This window comes from Neoarius graeffei, chromosome 25 (genome assembly GCF_027579695.1).
Source record: "Neoarius graeffei isolate fNeoGra1 chromosome 25, fNeoGra1.pri, whole genome shotgun sequence".
In the NCBI taxonomy this organism is placed as follows: domain Eukaryota; kingdom Metazoa; phylum Chordata; class Actinopteri; order Siluriformes; family Ariidae; genus Neoarius; species Neoarius graeffei.
In genome coordinates, this window is record NC_083593.1 from 10,665,893 (window position 1) to 10,689,310 (window position 23,418).

A 23,418-nucleotide genomic window follows, 5' to 3' on the forward strand; every position below is an offset into this window, starting at 1 on the left:
TAATAACAATGAACAAACAACTTCTTATTTGCCAACACACTAGAAATGGCTTGGCTAAGAGAAAGCACAGGCATCATTCAGGTTGAATCAGATGAAGATGAAGAACTTTAAACTGCGTTTTATTAAATCCATTTAATACAAGACGTTTGAAATCATTTGTCTTTACTCTGAAGACTTATTTTTGCAGCCACACGCCCTCCCCCTTCCTCAAGCCCTCCTTCCAGTACCCTCCTCAGACTGCAATCCTTTTTTCCTCAAGACGTCCCACACTCACTCAGAGGGGGCTGTCGGAGGAATTCCGCTGGAGGAATAGTTCAGTATGAGCAAGCAAGCATGCCAGGTCTCCAGCTTTCCGTCTGATTTCACTGTCGATCTCGTTGATTGTTCCTCTGGTTTGGATTAGTGTGTTGTCTTAAAATTTGGAGGACCATTTTTAAACAGCGTCCTGTTTGTTTTAAGGAAAACCAACACGCTCCTTGCCTACAACTTTTTCTACTTCTGTGACAGCAAGTCTGGATCTCCACCATCCTTTATTTTCCATTCCACTGCACAACGAGACTTTTGAATGAAGATGCAGAGGTTGAAGTTTACGCTCTGTCTCACCGTGTTCGTGCTCTGCTGGACTTTAACGTGCTTTGACAATGCAGAAGCAGATGGCATCATCAGGCCTAGGAAGACCACCAAAGATCTCAGAAGACAATTAACCACTGCTGATCAGCAGAGAAAAGAATTACAGTCAGAAGACACTCAGTCGGACGAGCCCAGTGTAGATGTGGAGAGTAAAAATGACAAACCAAGTGATAAAAAATCAACTGAAAAGGTCCTTGCAGGTAAATGACATCAGGATCAGACTATTCAGTGGTAAAACGTGGCTATATTTAAGCTTGTAGGAGGAGTTCGTTGTCAAATGATGATACAGTTCATTTCACTGTTTCGTCATGTTGACAGATCTGGTACATTTTTTTTTTTAACTTTTATTCACGGTAGTCAGCAAACTAGACCATTCAGTCTACTGACACAATATATATTTCCCAGAAACACACTGTTGTGAGGGTAGTGAATGGAAAAGAGATTGCATTTAGGCAGTAGTGAAGGAGTAGATGGTAATCACAGATGGCAGCATGGCCAAGTGAAACATGGAGGTATTTCTCCCCATCTGAACACACCTCCTTTACTCTATTTTGCTAATAAAAGCATAATGTGCAGGTTTTTTTAGCAGCAGAGGCAGAGATACTGGTCGAACATTTGGTTTGGATTACGGTCAAAACTATCTGTCTTAAAGTTCTCAGATACAAATCTTTAAGGCGAAGAAGGACAGAAAACCAGGGCTTTGATCCGGTTCAAGGAACGAAAATGAAAACCGGGAACTTTTTCTATTTCACATGGAACAGAAACGAAACCAGAAACTTTATTATTTTTTATGTTCCGGAACAGAAACGCTTATTAGAAATAATGGTAACCGGTTAATACCGGTCTTTATTTCGTTCCTCAAAGTTTCCGTAGCCTACAAATAAAAAAGTCATTCTTCTCCTGCGCAAGTTTCTATGACCCGCTGGGGTTCACTTCTTGTGTGACGTTCGCTGACTGAATGGAGAGAGCGGGAGGGTGGACTACTATCACGTCTCCACATCTTAAATAAGAGGTAAATATTGCAGTCTATCGTTATTCAAAAACGTCAATTTCAAACACGATATCAATATATTTGTCCACGTTAATGAGAGGCTCGCGAACATTAAATGACGTTAACCTCTGTTAGCCTATCAATGCATAGGGCCTGACTAGCCTTTGGTAACACACTAAACGAATTCTCTTTCATTTTTGGCACTTTTTCTGTTTGTGTAGATGGGAAGACATACTGAGAATCCAAATCGCCAACATTTGAAATAATAATTGTTTTGAATTATTTCTTGTCTTATTTAATGAAGGTTGTAATAGAATTAGCCTACATTTGGCTTAAGCTGGATGAGACAGAGACATAATTTTATAGCCATTTGTTAAACAGCTGACAGGGAATGTAATTAACCGTTCCAGGAACGAAATTTTTTTTGTTCTAACCGGTTCGGGAACGTCTATTTAATGGTGGAACCCAAAACCGGAAACGTTAAAATTCCGTTTCTGTTCGGAACGAACCAATAGGAAAAAAATTCTGGTTCAAAGCCCTGCAGAAAACTGAAAAGTATAGGCCCACATAGTGAATCATGATAGATGAGTAGATTAAGGAAGGGGGAAAATGCTTACTCGAGTATGTGCAGACAAGCATGAGGATTATGTCTGTGGTCTGGATTCAATTTGAGACCATTTCATTTTATTTGCTACTATCATCCTCTGACAGCTAATTCATAGCTGTAAGGCTCTCAATTTAAATTCTGTCAGAATAAGAAAACATCAACCACTTCAACTGGATGGTTGAAGACTGGAAAAAAGTTTGCTGAGTCTGCGCCCACTGTAGCCTCAGATTCCTGTTCTTGGTTGACAGGAGTGCGAGTCAGTATGGTTTTGCTGTTGTAGCCTCAAAGTTCAAAGTGTTTTGCATTCTGAGGTTATTTTTCATTTCACCTTGGGTTTAAAGATTGGGTATTTGACTTACAGTAGCTTTCGTGTATCCTTGAACCAGCCCAGCCATTCTCTTTTGAACTCTTACTTTTTTAACTTAACCAAACTGCCGTTTACGGATGGTTTAATACCATTCTGTATACGTTCTAGAGACTGTTTCACTGTGTGTGAAAATCCCAGAAGATCAGCGGTCTCTGAAATACTCAAACCAATCCATTTGTCAGGAACACTGCCAAGTTCAAAGTCACCAAGATCACATTTTTCCCCATTTTGATGTTTGATGACGTGAGGCTCTTGCCCTATATCTGCAGCTTATGCATTTTATGCATTGCCACGCTGCCATATGATTAGGGTGGTGTAGTGGTTAGCACTGTTGCCTCACAGCAAGAAGGTCCTGGGTTCAAACCTCATGGTTGACGGGGGCCTTTCTGTGTGGAGTTTGCATGTTCTCCCCGTGTCTGTGTGGGTTTTTCCCACAGTTCAAACCCTGGGCACCGGGGTTGCACAACCCAGTGTCAGTCCCAAGCCTGGACAGATGAGGGAGGGTTGTGCCAGGAAGGGCATCCGATGTAAAAATCTATACCAAATCAAATATCCAGATCATGATGATCCACTGCGATGACCCCTAATGGGAGCAGCTGAAAGAAGAAAAGAAGATGCTGCCACATGATTGGCTGATTAAATAATTGTGTGAATGTCCAGGTGTTCCAAAAGTGGCAAACGAGTGTCTATGCAGTCAAGACATGTTTGGTTGGGGTTTTTTTTAGTTCTGCACTGGACTAGAAGGATACTGTGGCTAACAAAAAAAAAAAAGCTTATAGCTACTCGTTTAGCATCATAAACACTGCAACAAATAATGCTGAACACTATATGACAGCATTATCTATAAAAATTGATAAGAATTGAGGTAGGATTCACATTAGTGTCATGCCTGTACTACATTTGTAAGTGAGGTGGATGATAGTATAATTCCAGGTTGACCTATACATACAGCTGTGGTTAGAAGTTTACATACAGTGACACGAATGTCATCTTAGATACGATCATCATGGCAATATTTGGGCTTTCATTGATTTCTCTGAATTGTTCTTTTTCTGTGGCAGAATGATTGTACAGCATACATCTTTAAAAAAAAAACAACTAGAATTTGGTGCACAATTTTCTTTGAGTTTTCTGAAATCAACACAGGGTCAAAAGTACACATACAGGGTCAAAAATTTACATACAGCACACCTAATATTTGGGTAAAATGTCTCTTCGAAAGAGTCACCTTGACCAAACATTTTTTTTTTACCATGAACAAGCTTCTGGCAGAATTCTGGTTGGATATTTCACAACTCTTCATGGTAGAATTGGTAGAGTTCAATTAATTTTTTTTCTTGCTATGGACTCGACTTATAAGCATGGTCCATATATTTTCAATAGAGTTGAAGTCAGGACTTGTTTTAAGCTTAATATTAGCCTGCTTTATCCTCCACAACCAGCTCCAATGCGTGTTTGGGTTCATTGTCCTGTTTTGACTCCTAATCATGTTCAGGTTTCCAATGGTTTGAGGTTGTGCTGAAGAATTCTGAGGTAGTCCTCCTTCTTCATTATTCCATCCACTTTGTGCAATGAACCAGTTCCCCAGAGCATGATGCTGCTAACACCACCACCAGCTGGTACAGTGTCCCTCTGTACATGGTGGTCATTGTGGCCAAACAACTCAATCTTTGTCTCATCTGACCATACAGCTTTCCTCCAGAAGGCTTTTTCTTTGTCTATGTGGTCAGTTGCAAACTTTAGTTAAGTTTGAAGGTGTCCATTTTGGAGCAGGGGGTTATTTCTTGGATAGCAGCCTCTTAGTCCATGGTGATATAAAACTCACTGAACTGTAGACAGTGATCCATCAGCTTCCAGTTCATGGCAGGGCTGTGCCATGGTGGTTCCCAGGTTGTTCGTGACCATCTGAACCAATTTCCTTTCAGCCTGGGGTGACACTTTTGGTTTTCTTGAAGCAAAGTGGCTTGGCAAAGTGACTACACCTCCCAGTAACTTACAGACAATTGTTTGAACTAATCTCGGGATATGCAGTTGTTTAGAAATGGCTCTAAGAGACATTCCTGAGTTGTGTACATCTGCGATCCTCTTTCTCAGATCTGCACTGAGCTCCTTTCCCATTTTACTATGTGCTGGTCAATCCAATGAGTGCTGTAAACAAACCCTTTTTTATGAAGGCACAGAGAAGCTACCAGCTGTAGTCAATCATAATCACTAACAGGAACTTAAGAGGCCTTGGCCTTGGCAAGATAAGAGACATTTTGGAAGTCTCAGCACCTCTGAATTAATAATCTAAGTGAGCGTATGTAAATTTTTGACCCTGTATGTATAATTTTGACCCTGTGTTGATTTCAGAAAACTCAAAATAAATTAAAACTTCTGCACCAAATTTATGGTTTTTTTTCTATAAAAGAAATATGTTGTACAATCATTTAGCCACAGAAAATGAACAATTCAGAGAAATACATGAAAGCCCAATATAATATAATATAATATAATATAATATAATATGGGCGGCACGGTGGTGTAGTGGTTAGCGCTGTCGCCTCACAGCAAGAAGGTCCTGGGTTCGAGCCCCGTGGCCGGCGAGGGCCTTTCTGTGTGGAGTTTGCATGTTCTCCCCGTGTCCGCGTGGGTTTCCTCCGGGTGCTCCGGTTTCCCCCACAGTCCAAAGACATGCAGGTTAGGTTAACTGGTGACTCTAAATTGACCGTAGGTGTGAATGTGAGTGTGAATGGTTGTCTGTGTCTATGTGTCAGCCCTGTGATGACCTGGCGACTTGTCCAGGGTGTACCCCGCCTTTCGCCCGTAGTCAGCTGGGATAGGCTCCAGCTTGCCTGCGACCCTGTAGAAGGATAAAGCGGCTAGAGATAATGAGATGAGATGAGATAATATAATATAATATAATATAATATTGGGGCAGCACGGTGGTGTAGTGGTTAGCGCTGTCGCCTCACAGCAAGAGGGTCCGGGTTCGAGCCCCGTGGCCGGCGAGGGCCTTTCTGTGCGGAGTTTGCATGTTCTCCCCGTGTCCGCGTGGGTTTCCTCCGGGTGCTCCGGTTTCCCCCACAGTCCAAAGACATGCAGGTTAGGTTAACTGGTGACTCTAAATTGACCGTAGGTGTGAATGTGAGTGTGAATGGTTGTCTGTGTCTATGTGTCAGCCCTGTGATGACCTGGCGACTTGTCCAGGGTGTACCCCGCCTTTCGCCCGTAGTCAGCTGGGATAGGCTCCAGCTTGCCTGCGACCCTGTAGAACAGGATAAAGCGGCTAGAGATAATGAGATGAGATGAATATAATATTGGGGCAGCACTGTGGTGTAGTGGTTAGCGCTGTTGTCTCACAGCAAGAAGGTCCGGGTTCGAGCCCTGTGGCCAGCGAGGGCCTTTCTGTGTGGAGTTTGCATGTTCTCCCCGTGTCCGCATGGGTTTCCTCCGGGTGCTCCGGTTTCCCCCACAGTCCAAAGACATGCAGGTTAGGTTAACTGGTGACTCTAAATTGACCGTAGGTGTGAATGTGAGTGTGAATGGTTGTCTGTGTCTATATGTCAGCCCTGTGATGACCTGGCGACTTGTCCAGGGTGTACCCCGCCTTTCGCCCGTAGTCAGCTGGGATAGGCTCCAGCTTGCCTGTGACCCTGTAAAAGGATAAAGCGGCTAGAGATAATGAGATGAGATGAGATAATATAATTGACAGCCCATTCATATCCAAGATGACATTCACGTCATTGTATGTAAACTTCTGACCACAACTGTATATGGATAAACTGTTACTTTAAGACAGTAAAAAATATTATATTCTGCATCTATTCTTTTTTTGTGAGACATTATTTCTTATTTCCCTTTCTTATGCACAAGATAAGGCAAAGAAAGCTGCAGCGAAGGAGGCCAAACCAAAGAAACCAAAAGCCCCCAAGCCCACCAAGGCGCCCAAGCCTCCAAAACCAACAAAGAAGCCTAAACCAACCAAAAAGCCCAAACCACCAAAACCAACCAAAAAGCCTAAACCACCAAAACCAACCAAGAAACCCAAACCCCCCAAATCTACCAAGAAGCCCAAGGTAGCGAAGACCACCCCAAAGTATGAAGAAACTGGGAAAGTCACCTCTCCATCCAAGAAACCAAAGCTGGAGGAGGAGAAAATTTACACAGAATCTGAATTGGACGAATGTACGTATTTGCCAAAATCCATTATGTCATTCTGTTTACATGTCTAGTCACTTTCACATTTCCTAAACTTGGGGTTATGAAATGATAATACAGTCATTTTTAAAATGTCAAATTATTTTTAAAACTTATCTAAAGTATATGTTCTAAGCAGTGATGGCTGATGGTGATATTAGATGGAGAAAGTCGAATATCTATCAGTAGCTTGACAGTGAAACTATTAAGATCAGCATTATATCACAAGATCTCATCAATAATAAGAATGATATAGGGCAAACGATTTCACACACACTCAGAGATTTGTGCATTTGCGATTTCTAGTCTGTCAAGCTCTACTATAATACAGTAATACCAGACATAAACCATAAACAGAAAAGTCCCAACCCTTTCATTCAAACCAAAAGCCACTTAAATTTACAGTTCTGTAACCTGTCCTTTTGTGTAATTTGTACTTTGATTAGTCAATGTTTGCTTAGTCTGTCTGGGGGGCAAAAAAGGATTACAGAGTAAATAATCCATTTGTTCATGTTCATTACACCCACGACTGTATTTCACGCCTTCTCAGTCATTACTGATGTTGTGTTGCAAATGCATCAGTCCAAATGGAGATCAAATTTAGTCAGCATTTCATTCTCAAACGATTCATAGGCTGCATAAATCTACAGTCTGGGCTAGAAAGAAAGCAGCCCTAGCCTCAGTTCTTCATACTATTCTGTGTATTTTTTGTTGCGGTTCCACAAAAGTCCAAAATCTTGTGCTTTGAGACATTTGTTAACAGCAAATAATCTGATATGGTTGCCAAAAAATCTTATGATGATACCTGTTTGTTTCTTCTACCCATTGATTTCAGACCTTATTACATTCTGTACACATTTCACTTGAAATCTTTTGTTGTGGGCAGCACGGTGGTGTAGTGGTTAGCGCTGTCGCCTCACAGCAAGAAGGTCCTGGGTTCGAGCCCCGGGGCCGGCGAGGGCCTTTCTGTGTGGAGTTTGCATGTTGTCCGCGTGGGTTTCCTCCGGGTGCTCCGGTTTCCCCCACAGTCCAAAGACATGCAGGTTAGGTTAACTGGTGACTCTAAATTGACCGTAGGTCTCATCTCATCTCATTATCTCTAGCTGCTTTATCCTTCTACAGGGTTGCAGGCAAGCTGGAGCCTATCCCAGCTGACTATGGGCGAAAGGCGAGGTACACCCTGGACAAGTCGCCAGGTCATCACAGGGCTGACACATAGACACAGACAACCATTCACACTCACATTCACACCTACGGTCAATTTAGAGTCACCAGTTAACCTAACCTGCATGTCTTTGGACTGTGGGGGAAACCGGAGCACCCGGAGGAAACCCACGCGGACACGGGGAGAACATGCAAACTCCGCACAGAAAGGCCCTCGCCGGCCCTGGGGCTCGAACCCAGGACCTTCTTGCTGTGAGGCGACAGCGCTAACCACTACACCACCGTGCTGCCTTGACCGTAGGTATGAGTGTGAATGGTTGTCTGTGTCTATGTGCCAGCCCTGTGATGACCTGGCGACTTGTCCAGGGTGTACCCCGCCTTTTGCCCGTAGTCAGCTGGGATAGGCTCCAGCTTGCCTGCGACCCTGTAGAAGGATAAAGCGGCTAGAGATAATGAGATGAGATCTTTTGTTGTATTATGAACTTGATCGAAATTCAGATATAGAGCCAAAGACATGTATGCAAATAAGTACGTTCGTCTCATGCCATGGCACATATTATTCATGTCAAGATGTTCCTGACGTGACATTGTACTACCAGTGGATTTTCTCTTGTCTTTTTCTCCCTTTTCTCTTGCAGATCCTCCTCCAAAGAAAGAAGAGCCAATGACAACTTCTATGCCCAAAATCCTGAAAGAGCATGACCGCAGTTACTGGGATGCCAGATGTATGTTTTTTGTTTTGTGTGTGTCTAAACCAGTGTTAAGTAAATGAGAACTAGGATCATAGCTTTGAACTTTTTGATCTTATACTTTCCTGATAGATGAAGTTACAGAGCCTGATCTCCTGCCTAAAGTCAAGGAGGACAACCCTACCACTGAGGATCTGAACATATATTTACCCATTCCAGGTAGTCTGAAGATAAATTACACTAAGTGGCATGGTGTGGGCTGAGATATCTCATGAAGGAAAACCCAGAAACCCACCAAAAAAGTTTGAGACGTAATTACAATTACAGTTGTATTCTGTAATTAGGAAATGATGTGATCAGTTAATTAGGGTCAAAACAGAATAGTTTTATGGGCTGTATGTAATTTTTGTCATTTTGCATGGTTGTTGTTGTTGTTGCGTGTGTGTGTGTGTGTGTGTGTGTGTGTGTGTGTGTGTGTGTATAGAGGAGATCACAGCCACACCATTTATTCCTCCCTGGTATGAAGAATACGATTATTCTGCTGGTATGTTTACATCAGTTCAGGTTATGTGATTAAAATATTTAAATGTAAATATTTAAAGCATCACTGTGTGTAATATATTTCTCTCTCTCGCTAATCAGTGGTAGCAAAGAAGCTGGAGGAGGAGATGGAGAAAAGGCGGAAAGAGAAGGAGGAAAAGGGTCTAAATACTTTTACGTATCTCTTTTGCAACAACATTTCAGACCTCATTTGGTTGCTTGGTGGTCTGTGCATGAGGATGGATGAAATGTGCAATGGAGTGAAACAGTTTTAATAATTTGGCTCCCTGTAATTAATGATGTTTTTCCCAGAAATGTCTTACTTAATACTGCAAGTACTTGTTTAACCTCTGACTTTAACTTCTGTCTGTTTATTCACATTTAAAGCTTACATTTAAAACTAATAAGCTCCAACTTTCCTCCTAAACAGCTGAAAAACTCAGGAAAAAATGGGAGGAGGAGGAAGAAGAGAGACGAAAGCAAATTCCTGTTTATGTCGAACCAAAAAGTAAGTCTTTCCAAAACACACAGATTGTGTAATAATGTGCAGACTGAACAGTGCCATGAATAAATCAAGAATGCATATGATGCGGAATTTATATGTCTACAAATACCCTAGACACATATATTTTTATTTTTTTTTAATGGCTTTAGTTATAGTACTTGTGCAAAGTGAAATAAATGTCAGTTCTTAGCTTGACTTCCCCCACAGTCTGTTTCATGTCCAGCTGGAGCAAAGCCTGCAGGCTGTGAGTAAGTCGCAGTGTCGGGTGTTTTAAGAACAAGCCAGCGTTGCTGTTGGCTCGCGTTCCATCCTGTTCTCAGTTCAAATGAGTTTCTCCTCCCGAAAGGCCTCTCTCATTCTGGGGTGGAATCAGTTAGTCAGAGTGATCACTCATTCTCATCCTGCACAAACACTGACAGGGCTTTTATGATCATAAGCAAAAAGTATGCCTCAGATGTTTAGTTGGGGTTAGTTAATGCCGGACTTGTGTTACTGATTCAAGTGTACAGGCACAAGTCTGAAAATGCAGGACAGTGCTTATGGTAACAACCATGCACACTCAAAGTTTCAGTGTTGTCTCTATGCAGATTGTCCTCCAATGGGCATGGAGTCGCATCGCGTGGAGGACGACCAAGTCTTGTGCTCCTCGATGTCCCATCATGGATTTACAGCCCAGAGAGGCCGTTTGAATATGCAGGTCCTGACACCAATCCTACTGTATTGTGCTCTGAAAAAGTATTGGCCCTCTTTCGAATGACTGTATTTTGATCTTTGTACAACCCCAATTCCAAAAAAGTTGGGACACTACATAAAACATGAATAAAAAGAGAATGTGAAGATTTGCAAATCATGGAAACTCTATATTTCATTGAAAATAGTACAAAGACAACATATCAAATGTTGAAACTGAGAAATTTTATTGTCTTTTGAAAAATATATGCTCATTTTGGGGCGGCACGGTGGTGTAGTGGTTAGCGCTGTCACCTCACAGCAAGAAGGTCCTGGGTTCGAGCCCCGTGGCCGGCGAGGGCCTTTCTGTGCGGAGTTTGCATGTTCTCCCCGTGTCCGCGTGGGTTTCCTCCGGGTGCTCCGGTTTCCCCCACAGTCCAAAGACATGCAGGTTAGGTTAACTGGTGACTCTAAATTGACCGTAGGTGTGAATGTGAGTGTGAATGGTTGTCTGTGTCTATGTGTCAGCCCTGTGATGACCTGGCGACTTGTCCAGGGTGTACCCCGCCTTTCGCCCGTAGTCAGCTGGGATAGGCTCCAGCTTGCCTGCGACCCTGTAGAAGGATAAAGCGGCTAGAGATGAATGCTCATTTTGAATTTGATGTCAGGAACATGTTTCAGAAAAGTTGGGACGGGGCAACAAAAGACTGAAAAAGTTGTGTAATGCTATTAAAAAAACTCAATTTGGTTAATTGGCAGCAGGTCAGTAACATGATTAGGTATAAAAAATGGCATCCCAGAGAGGCGGAGTCTCTCAGAAGTAAAGATGGAGGGGGCGTCGTGGCTCAGGTGGATAAGGCGCCATACCATAAATCCGGGGACCCAGGTTCGATTCCGGCCCGAGGTCATTTCCCGATCCCTCCCCGTCTCTCTGTCCCGCTCATTTCCTGTCTCTACACTGTCCTATCCAATAAAGGTGCAAAAAGCCCAAAAAAAATCTTTAAAAAAAAAAGAAGTAAAGATGGGGAGGGGTTCACCGCTCTGTGAAGGACTGCGTGGGCAAACAGTGCAACAATTTAAGAATAATGTTCCTCAATGTAAAATTGCAAAGAATTTGGGGATCACATCATCTATGGTACATAATATCATGAAAAGATTCAGAGAATCTGGAGAAATCTCTGTATGCAAGAGACAAGGCTGAAAATTGACATCGGATGCCTGTGATCTTCAGGCCCTCAGGAGACACTGCATTAAAAGCAGACACCTGTCTGTAGTGGACATCACTGTATGGGTTCAGGAACACTTCAGAAAACCATCATCTGTGAAAACAGTTCATTACTGCAGCAACAAATGCAAGTTAAAATCAGGTATAAACAACATCCAGAAACACCGCCACCTTCTCTGGGCCCAAACTCTTTTATGATGGACTGAGGCGAAGTGGAAAATTGTCCCGAGGTCTGACGAATCAAAAGTAGAAATTCTTTTTAGAAATCATGAACATCATGTCCTCCAGGCTAAAGAGGAGAGGGATCATCCGGCTTGTTATCAGTGCACAGTTCAAAAGGCAGCATTCTGTGATGGTATGAGGGTGCATTAGTGCACATGACATGGGTAGCTTGTACATCTGGGAAGGCATCATTAATGCTGAATGATATATACTGTACATGTTTCAGAGCAATATGGGGGCGGCACGGTGGTGTAGTGGTTAGCGCTGTCACCTCACAGCAAGAAGGGCCGGGTTCGAGCCCCGTGGCCGGTGAAGGCCTTTCTGTGCGGAGTTTGCATGTTCTCCCCGTGTCCGCGTGGGTTTCCTCCGGGTGCTCCGGTTTCCCCCACAGTCCAAAGACATGCAGGTTAGGTTAACTGGTGACTCTAAATTGACCGTAGGTGTGAATGAGAGTGTGAATGGTTGTCTGTGTCTATGTGCCAGCCCTGTGATGACCTGGCAACTTGTCCAGGGTGTACCCCGCCTTTCACCCATAGTCAGCTGGGATAGGCTCCAGCTTGCCTGCGACCCTGTAGAACAGGATAAAGTGGTTAGAGATAATGAGATGAGATGAGAGCAATATGCTGCCATCCAGACAAAATCTTTTTCAGGGAAGGCCTTCCTTCTTTCAGCAAGACAATGCCAAACCACTTTCTGCGCATATTAAAACTGCATGGCTCTTTAGTAAAAGAGTCCAAGTGCTAAACTGGCCTGCCTGCAGTCCAGACCTGTCTCCAATTTAAAACATTTGGCGCATTGTGAAGCCTAAAATACAACAAAGGAGAGCCTGAACTGTTGAGGAACTGAAATTATATATCAAGCAAGAACGGGACATTTCTCTTTCAAAACTACAGCAATTGTTCTTCTCAGTTCCCAAACGTTTACAGAATGTTGTTAAACGTAGAGGTGATGCAACACAGTGGCAAACATGTCCCATCCCAACTTTTTTGAAACGTGTTACTGATATCAAATTCAAAATGAGCATATATTTTTGAAAAAACAATAAAATTTCTCAGTTTCAACATTTGATATGTTGTCTTTGTCCTATTTTCAGTTAAATATAGGGTTTCCATAATTTGCAAATTGTCATATTCTATTTTTTGTTTATGTTTTACACAGTGTCCCGAATTTATGGAATTGGGGTTCTACATTTTTCACATGTATTTTTTGACAAACTATAAATGACAAATGTGGTATTCAGCTTGGATAAATACCACAGTGGTCTTGAATTTATGTTGATTCATTTTCTATAATAGCAGTTCGGGCAGTAGTTCCAACGACAAACCAAAATCACACGTTCATAATAATGCATTTGTTCTAATATGACATAATTTGTATCATAAAAGCTCATACACAGGAAATTTTACAGCAGACACTTTTGGAAAAAAAAAAACATACATATATAACTGTTGATATGGTGAAGTTTTCTATAAGGGCAAGCTTATTTCACATTTTTTGGAAGGAGTCTCCAGTATCTGTTCTTTGTAACTGTCAGAGAAAAATCATTGGGAATCTCCTTTGTTATCTCATCTCATTATCTCTAGCTGCTTTATCCTGTTCTACAGGGTCGCAGGCAAGCTGGAGCCTATCCCAGCTGACTACGGGTGAAAGGCGGGGTACACCCTGGACAAGTCGCCAGGTCATCACAGGGCTGACACATAGACACAGACAACCATTCACACTCACATTCACACCTACAGTCAATTTAGAGTCACCAGTTAACCTAACCTGCATGTCTTTGGACTGTGGGGGAAGCCGGAGCACCCGGAGGAAACCCATGCGGAGAACATGCAAACTCCGCACAGAAAGGCCCTCGCCGGCCACGGGGCTCGAACCCGGACCTTCTTGCTGTGAGGCAACAGCGCTAACCATTACACCACCGTGCTGCCCCCTCCTTTGTTATAACAGAAATAAAAGACTGTGCATCACTAAGCCATAGTTGATTAATTTCCTATAACAGCATCCCCTATCATGTTTTATTCCTTCTTTGTATTCTCTGGGTTCTTTTACACTTAACTAGTTGTGCTGAAATGACATCTATTTGAATAATAAATCAGGTTTAATTTGAATAGATGTGGCTTTATTCAGTCAGATGAATCGAATTATATTTTAATGAAATTAGGGTCCTTTTTTCATGCAGCTGATATGGGATAATAAATAAATTAATAAGATGTGATGTCATATAACAATGTACAAAATTTGCCTTTATCGAGAAAATCGGGGGCCAATACTTTCCATGGCACTATCATTCTAATTCGACTGTACAGCTCAGAGAGCATCATTGAACTTTTAATAAAAATGCACCTACTTAACTTGATATGACACTTATGTCAGGGATGATGCTTATGTCAGTAATGACTTATTATGGTTCAGATGTTGAGCAGGGGGCGGCACGGTGGTGTAGTGGTTAGCGCTGTCGCCTCACAGCAAGAAGGTCCTGGGTTCGAGCCCCGTGGCCGGCGAGGGCCTTTCTGTGCAGAGTTTGCATGTTCTCCCCGTGTCCGCATGGGTTTCCTCCGGGTGCTCCGGTTTCCCCCACAGTCCAAAGACATGCAGGTTAGGTTAACTGGTGACTCTAAATTGACCGTGAGTGTGAATGGTTGTCTGTGTCTATGTGTCGGCCCTGTGATGACCTGGCGACTTGTCCAGGGTGTACCCCGCCTTTCGCCCGTAGTCAGCTGGGATAGGCTCCAGCTTGCCTGCGACCCTGTAGAAGGATAAAGCGGCTAGAGATAATGAGATGAGATGTTGAGCAGGATTAGAATAAAGCTTGATCTACTTTGGACTGCTTTTCTAGGCCTCAGCTGATGAGGAAGATGTTTACGGAGGGGCCTGGTGTGCGGACACCGAGGAGAAGGAACACTGGTTTCAGGTGGACGCCCGGCGAGAGGTGGAGTACACCGGGGTCATCACCCAGGGCAGGAACTCTGAAGTACAGTAAGGAACATAAACATTGATCTTCAAAGCCTTCAAATATTTGTAGTCATTAGGTCCATGACACAGTGAGAAATAAACCAGCTTTCTAAACAAATGAAATTTGTCTTTGCAGTGATGACTTTGTTTCATCGTATTTTGTGGCCTTCAGTAATGATACTCGTGAATGGACGGTGATGCACGATGGCTATGCTGAATGGGTGATCAGATTTATTTATCCTCATGATTGATACTGTACATTATGCAATTAACCCATGCCTTATGTTTCATGGATATGATACCAAAGCCAGGCTTTATTCAGTCATTAATTGAATGAACTTGACCCTCTAGCTCTTCTATGGCAATGTTGACAAAGACACGCCGGTGAAGACCGAGTTCTCCCAGCCTGTGGTTGCACGATATATCCGAATCTTACCTCAGAGCTGGAACGGCAGTCTGTGCATGAGGCTGGAGGTGCTTGCCTGCCCCCTGCCTAGTAAGCACTTAGCTTTCCAACTAGGGTCAAGGCCACGTTTTCATTTTATCCTGCTTTTAAGGATGATGCGCATAAACACACTTGTTTTGAACAGATAGTTACCCGATGGAGAATGATGTCACACCCACTGATGACTTGGATTACAAGCATCACAACTACAAGGAGATGAGGCAGGTGAGGCCAACGTGCCCCATTTTCATAATGCAAAGTATCCGGCATGTTAAAATTAAAGGGCAGTCCTAGTGCTTGAACATGTGCAGTGCTCTGCTTTGCCTCTTGTTGATTTTTGTCTCTTCACTTTTTTTGCAGTCCAATTTCCCATTGTTCTCTTCTTTTTAATGTAGATGATGAAAGTGATAAACGAAGAGTGCCCTAATATCACCAGAATCTACAACATTGGCAAGAGCTCTCAAGGGCTGAAAATGTACGCAATGGAGATCTCAGACAACCCAGGAGAGCACGAGACAGGTCCGATCCATTCTATCTCTACATAAATGGGTGACGAATTAAAGGAAAAAACAAAGCAAGAACATGTCTTAGCAAAGATTTGAGCCACTATTTGGCGCCTTACCAGCTTCAGGACGCCTTGGTATAGTTTCTAGAACTGTACCGGAGCAATGAATCCGGTTCCTTCAAAAGATATTCGCTAAGTGTTTGGATGATAGTGGTGAGCGCTATCTAACACAAAATCTCCCATAGGTTTTCGAGTTGGCTTGAGATCTAATGATTGTGATGGCCATAGCATATGATTTCCATCAATTGTAACTCATAGAACCATTCAGTAAACCCCTGTGTCCTGTAAATGAGGGCGGAGTCATCTTGTTAGAGACCACTCCCATTACTACGTATGAGGAAATGTTTCATCAGAGAATAAATGTGATAAGATAGAAGATCTGGTTTGCAGTGACCGTTCTGTTTAATTGCCTTTAATTCAGCAGCTTTCATATATAGTGTCTTGCAAAAGTATTCATCCCCCTTGGTGTTTGTCCTGTTTTGTTGCATTACAAGCTAGAATTAAAATGGATTTTTGGGGGGTTAGCAACATTTGATTTACACAACATGCCTACCACTTTAAAGGTGCAAATTGTTTTTTTTTTTTTTATTGTGACACAAACAGTAATTAAGATGAAAAAACAGAAATCTGGAGTGTGCATGGGTATTCACCCCAAAAGTCAATACTTTGTAGAGCCACCTTTGGCTGCAATTACAGCTGCAAGTCTTTTGGGGTATGTTTCTATTAGCTTAGCACATCTAGCCACTGAGATTTTTGCCCATTCCTCAAGGCAAAACTGCTCCAACTCCTTCAAGTTAGATGGGTTGCGTTGGTCTACAGCAATCTTCAAGTTATGCCACAGATTCTCAATTGGATTGAGGTCTGGGCTTTGACTAGGCCATTCCAAGACATTTAAATGTTTCCCTTTAAACCACTCCAGTGTAGCTTTAGCAGTATGTTTAGGGTCATTGCTGGACCGTGAACCTTTGTCGCAGTCTCAAACCTCTGGTCGACTCAAACAGGTTTTCCTACAGAATTGCCCTGTATTTAGTGCCATCCATCTTTCCGTCAGTCCTGACCACCTTTCCTGTCCCTGCAGATGAAAAACATCCCCACAGCATGATACTGCCACCACCATGCTTCACTGTAGGAATGGTGTTCTCAGGGTGATGGGTTTGCACCACACATGGCATTTCCCATGATGGCCAAAAAGTTCAATTTTCATCTCATTTGACCACAGAATCTTTTTCCATGTGTTTGGGGAGTCTGACACATGCTGTTGGGCAAACTCCAAACATGTTTTCTTAAGCAATTACTTTTTTTCTGGCCACTCTTCCATAAAGCCCCGCTCTGTGGAGTGTACGGCTTAAACTGGTCCTATGGACAGATACTCCCATCTCTGCTGTGGCTCTTTGCAGCTCCTTCAGTGTTACAGTATCTTTGGTGTCTTTGTTGCATCTCTGATTAATGCCCTCCTTGCCCGGTCTGTGAGTTTTGGTGGTCGGCCTTCTCTCGTCAGGTTTGTAGTGGTGCCATATTCTTTCCATTTTGCTATAATGGTGCTCCGTGGGATATTCAAAGTTTGGGATATTTTTTTATAACCCAACCCTGATCTATACTTCTCCACAACTTTGTCTCTGACCTGTCTGGAGGCTCCTTGGTTTTCATGTTGCTTGCTTAGTAGTGTTGCAGAGTCGGGGTCCTTCCAGAACAGGTTGATTTATACAGACATCATGTGACAGATCATGTGACACTTTGACTGCACACAGGTGGATCTTAATCAACTAATTATGTGACTTATAAAGTGAATTGGTTGGACCAGCTCTTATTTAGGGGTTTCATGCGAAAGAGGGTGAATACCTATGCACACTCCAGAGTTCTGGGTTTCATCTCATCTCATCATCTCTAGCCGCTTTATCCTTCTACAGGGTCGCAGGCAAGCTGGAGCCTATCCCAGCTGACTACGGGCGAAAAGCGGGGTACACCCTGGACAAGTCACCAGGTCATCACAGGGCTGACACATAGACACAGACAACCATTCACACTCACATTCACACCTACGGTCAATTTAGAGTCACCAGTTAACCTAACCTGCATGTCTTTGGACTGTGGGGGAAACCGGAGCACCCGGAGGAAACCCACGCGGACACGGGGAGAACATGCAAACTCCACACAGAAAGGCCCTCGCCAGCCCCGGGGCTCGAACCCAGGACCTTCTTGCTGTGAGGCGACAGCGCTAACCACTACACCACCGTGCCGCCAGTTCTGGGTTTTTTCATCTTAATTATTGTTTGTGTCACAATAAAACAACAATTTGCACCTTTAAAGTGGTAGGCATGTTGCGTAAATCAAATGGTGCTAACCCCCCAAAAATCCATTTTAATTCCATCTTGTAATGCGACAAAACAGGACAAACACCAAGGGGGATGAATACTTTTGCAAGACACTGTACAATTACAGTATATGTACGAGAGAGAGAGAGAGAGAGAGAGAGAGAGAGAGAGAGAGATTATAAAATATTAAGTATTTGAAATGCTTGGCTGTTCCTGTCTGTATTTCAGGTGAACCAGAATTCCGCTACACTGCAGGTCTGCATGGGAATGAAGTTCTCGGCAGAGAGCTCCTACTACTGCTCATGCAGTTCCTGTGCAAGGAGTACAACGACGATAACCCTCGAGTGCGACGCCTGGTGGACAGAGTGCGCATCCATTTAGTGCCTTCACTCAATCCAGATGCATACGAGCTGGCTTATGAAATGGTATGGCAGGTTCTCACTTTATTAACCCATACTGCCATTGTTAACATCTTCTATAATACTTTTACTTCCATCATTTTTCTCACTAGGGCTCAGAAATGGGAAACTGGGCATTGGGACACTGGACTCAAGAAGGTTATGACATTTTCCAAAACTTTCCTGACCTTAATAGCATCTTGTGGGGTGCAGAAGACAGAGGTTGGGTTCCCCGCATTGTTCCAAACCACCATATCCCCATACCTGAGAACTTCTTGAATGGCTCGGTAAGCACAAACAAAACACTTCATGACTATATTTTGAAGTAATATGTACAGGTACTGTCCTTCTGCATTCATTTTTTTATTAAGAACAACACATCATACTATTATATCAGTGTATTATTACATGTAATGTTGTGGAATGCCTCTGATTATTATCACTTACATTCTAGCAGCTATAAACAGTATTTCCGTCACCGGCCTCTCTTGTCACGTTACCAAGAAACCAGAAAGCACAAGTTTTCTTTCCTGAAGACTTTCTCACTGGGGAAAAACTCGCTGATACTAGAGACGCCTTCCATAAATGTTAAATAAACATCTCCTTCCAGAAAACATCATTATCTCAATGTTTATATATTGTTGTCTGTGAAGGTTCTCAGTCATCCAGGTCATAGAAAACTGTAGGTAGAGAGAGCCAACAACCCACAGATCACCCTAACGACCCTCTAGGCCAGGGGTCTTCAATCCTATCCGCAAAGGGCCAGTGTAGCTGCAGGCTTTCATTACAGCCAAATTGGAGGCTCACTTGATTGTTGACTGGAGACGAGGGTGAAATGATTAAACAAGTGAAATCAGGTGTAGCTCCTGCTTGGTTGGAATGAAAGCCTGCAGCCACACTGGCCCTTTGTGGATAGGATTGAAGACCCCTGCTCTAGGCTGCTAACACCGTTCACACCTGGCCCCCAACAATCTACAACTACAAGATGACTTAAGGGCTCTGCATGCTCTTGCGACAAGGCTTTCGCAGATAGCTTTTCGCAGACAGTTGTAATTTATCGTTGAGCGGGGAGTAATAGGCGTGCGCAATGTTATTCACTGCCACAACGCAAGGGGGCGCGAAGTCGCGAAATCGCTAGGAGTAGTTGGTGGGTGTGGTTAGTGGAGTGTTTATCCTCCGGTTACTTATAATGACTAGAACTGGGGTCGTATAGATGTACGTACTTCCTCACTTCCTCGATCAACCGCTCTTCGTGCTGCTCCATCTTCGCTCGTGTTTTTAAAAATGGCGGTAGTGAAAACAAACCAAACCGGGAAAGTAGGGAAGCGGAAGTGCATGTACAGCGGATGTAGAGTGGACCAATCAGAGCCCTCTTGTCTGCGACGCCGTCTGCGAGGCTTCTGCGGTGGTCACAATTTTTGGGAGGTGCGCGCAGAGCGTCTGCGAAGGTGGGGGGCTACGCAGACACTGTCTGCGACGCCGTCTGCGAGGACTGGGTTGTCAGCATAAATTGGCCTTTAGGCCCTGTCCATACGGCAACGGATTCAGGTGAATCTGATAAAATTGTTTATCATTTCGGCCTGGCGTCCACATGGCACCGGCGTTTTGGGTGCCCCAAAACGAAATCTTTTGAGAACGGGTTCCAGAGTGGAAAAATATGGCAACGGCGCCGTTGCGAAGTCATCTGGATGAGTAGAACGGATTTGTTTACGATGACATCACAACCACATGACTGTCAGTGCTTCATGCCGGGTAGAAGTGTAACGAACTCGATGCGAGTTGTCAACAAATCCTATAACTTGGTTCATGAAACGCGCTTACAAAATATTTTCACTGTGAATATTTATGCAAATGGTGCAAAGTGAGAGAGAGAGAGAGAGAGAGTGAGAGAATAGCCCTTAGGGCAGAGTCTTTAGTCCAAACACTGCGGAAGCAGTATAACCAAACTGCGCACCGCCCGTGCGCTTTCCAAAAACAAAAACAATCCCGCCAGCAAAAATAGGAAAAAAAAAAGGAGCGATCTCACCTCTTCAGATGTTGGTTTAAGTCCGACAATACATTCCTCAAAAAGGGCGTAGAAGAACAAAGTAATCCATCAATGTGTAGCATTCAATTTATTCCGGACCATTAAAGAATTCTGGAGGATCTCAGAATGTTGGCGTACCGGCTTCCATCTACCCCCATTCATTCCTCTTTCCGCATCTTTCGTTTTACGCTACTGATTAATAATCAAAACTTTATGTGGCTGATGCTACAGAAGAAGGGGTTTATGCGCATGCGTCCTACTTCTTCTATTGTTCTGGTGTCTCCGATGGGACCGTCTTACAGCGCACCTAGAGGTGTGGCATGTGTATTGCATCATTTTCAGCAAGCGTTGCGTTGCCATATGAACCTGATATTTTACTGATCCGTTGCCCATGTGGACGCGATATTTAAAAAAAAAAATCTCGTTGGCGTTGTCGTGTGGATGTAGCCTTAATGACCCAGGTGACCTCAACGACTCTCCTTAGGGTTGCTTTTGGTCCAATGGAGGATAAATACCTGGAACTCCCCACTAGTCAGACAGAACTGAAGAAGCCTTTCAGATGAGAGGTGAAACGTCTTTAAGAATTTCAAGCAAGTCCAGTTGCCTTTTTTAGCACCTGCGGTTTATACATTGTTTTTTGCTAAATAATGGCACATCTTTAATCTGTTCATTATCAGGCTTCGAGTATGTCAGGTGTCACAATGCAAGTCCCTATGAATTAGCTGTTACTATAGAAACTATATAATAGAAAATGAATACACTCTTTCTAGCCAATCAGATTTGAGAATTCAACAGCGCTGTGGTATAATTTATAATAAGATACTTGTGAGGCTAGAAATCATGAGAAATTTGAGAAGGTTTTGGATCATAATTTGTTTGCAGGTGGCTGTTGAGACCAAAGCCATCATCTCCTGGATGGAGCGAACACCGTTCGTTCTGGGAGCAAACTTGCAGGGTGGTGAGAATATTGTGACATACCCATTTGACATGCAGCGGCCACCCCGGGACACCCATAGCACACGTAGGCGGCCAAACTACAACATGAACGAAGAGACGTGGGCCCGGATACTGAGGCAGAATGAAGGCGCGCTGCGCGAAACACCAGACGAGAACATGTTCCGCTGGCTGGCCATGACCTATGCTCACAGCCACCTCACTATGACGGAGACGCAGCATGGCTCGTGTCACGCCGATGATGTCACAGGCGGCCAGGGCATCATTAACCGTGCTAGCTGGAAACCTGTTATAGGCAGTGAGTGATAAATAATATCCTGTGCTCATGGCTTTGTCCTAAGACTTAAGGTGTCCCACTAGTGTAAAATATCGGTACCAAAACATTTCTGTCCATCTTTGTCCAGATTTCACATTTTTAATCTGCATTCATTTCAATAGGCATGAACGATTTCAGTTACCTTCACACTAACTGCTTCGAGATATCCATCTTCCTGGGATGCGACAAGTTCCCACATGAAAGCGAGCTTCCTTTGGAGTGGGAGAACAACCGAGAAGCCTTGCTTGCCTTCATGGAGCAGGTAAGGAATTTGACAAGTGTCACAGGTAAAAGCCTCGAGGGCAAATATGAGCCGACCACAATTATAATTTCATCATCTAGGTGAACCGTGGCATCAAAGGTGTGGTGAGGGACACTGATGGGAATGTAATCGCAAATGCTACAATATCAGTGGAAGGCATCAGGCATGACGTCAAAACAGGTAATGCCTACTATACTGATCAGAGAAAGGCTTGCGTATTTTAGTGTTCACTACACTAAAGAAATGCACAGAAAGCTAGATGGGAATAATCGAATAAGTAGAACCAGGATTGAAAATCCTATATTTTCCGTGTCACATCTTGTCTTTAACTTAGCCTTTGTCTTTTCCCCCACAAGCTTCTACAGGTGATTACTGGCGTCTTCTAAACCCAGGCGAGTATCGTGTAACTGCAAGAGCTGACGGTTATTCATCTCAGACTCGCTTGTGCATGGTGGGCTACGAGGCAGGCTCTTCGAGATGCAGCTTCACATTATCCAAGTCCAACTGGGCGCGCATTAAAGAGATCATGGCCCAGGGTGGGAATAAACCGGTTCGGACGGTCACCAGGACCCAGACTGGAGGCACAAGAAATGCTGGTCCAAACAGAAGTATCCTGCCTGTTGGGGAAAGAAGGGAGCGACTGCGCCGTCTGCGTCTGATGCGTCAGCGCAGGCTGCGGATGCAGAGGCTGAGAGGCAATATGACCACCACTGTATTGCCCACCACCACCACAACCACCACCACCACCACAACCACCACCACCACTCCACTTCCCACCACAGAGCTGATAACAGAGACCACCGACTCTTGGTTCGACTCATGGTTTGTGACAGACAACACAGATAACACAGACATTGAGCCCATCGAGCTTGAGCTCCCAGAGACAGAACCCACGCGAGACTACAACTTTGAGTATAGAATAGATGATTATTGAACACAGACAGGATAACTGACACCACCTAAGCAGTATTGCAGATGATTTTTGATTTCTACGAGCCTTTATTCTCTACTAATATGGACATTCACTCTGTGGAACAGAGTGCATAAACATTTTTGGATATTGTTCTAATGAGAGTCAACAAAACCTATATAAATTTAAGTCCACTTAAGTGCACTCCGTTTTTTTCTTTTTCTTTTTTTTGTATGTCACATGTTTTCATAATAAAAATGCCTGGAATACATTATGGTCTGCCATGTTACTCAATAAATAAATAAAATAAAATAGATGATTATTATAATGCATATTGAGCTGTTTAAATAATCTACGAGATGGTTCGTAGAGTTGGGTCCATGAAGCATAGCCAGGGGAGTCCTGATGATTTTTTTTAATTATGGAAATATATTGTAATTAAGTTTATACACTCACCGGCCACTTTAATAGGAACTTGTTCTTGATTCGA

At 43.4% G+C, this 23,418-nt stretch overlaps 1 protein-coding gene across 1 annotated transcript; it reads left to right on the forward strand.

The window, feature by feature from the left end:
• The first annotated feature begins 268 nt into the window (after positions 1-268).
• On the forward strand, positions 269-23,185 carry aebp1a (AE binding protein 1a). The gene is made up of 19 exons (XM_060909589.1): positions 269-830; positions 6,451-6,762; positions 8,577-8,663; positions 8,760-8,846; positions 9,112-9,171; positions 9,270-9,329; positions 9,598-9,675; positions 10,260-10,369; positions 14,625-14,764; positions 14,877-14,961; positions 15,092-15,236; positions 15,331-15,410; positions 15,581-15,704; positions 18,291-18,487; positions 18,574-18,747; positions 21,369-21,738; positions 21,879-22,018; positions 22,099-22,198; positions 22,375-23,185. The coding sequence occupies exons 1-19, from the start codon at positions 566-568 to the stop codon at positions 22,950-22,952; spliced, it is 3,192 nt and encodes a 1,063-aa protein (XP_060765572.1). The 5' UTR covers positions 269-565; the 3' UTR covers positions 22,953-23,185.
• The last annotated feature ends 233 nt before the right edge of the window (positions 23,186-23,418 follow it).

Excerpts from the sequence above, each read along its gene's own strand:
- aebp1a (XM_060909589.1), top strand. The coding sequence starts at position 566 with ATGAAGATGCAGAGGTTGAAGTTTACGCTCTGTCTCACCGTGTTCGTG. Across the intron at positions 8,664-8,759 it reads CAGTTACTGGGATGCCAGAT|ATGAAGTTACAGAGCCTGAT; the intron begins GTATGTTTTTTG and ends CTTTCCTGATAG. Across the intron at positions 22,199-22,374 it reads CAGGCATGACGTCAAAACAG|CTTCTACAGGTGATTACTGG; the intron begins GTAATGCCTACT and ends TTCCCCCACAAG.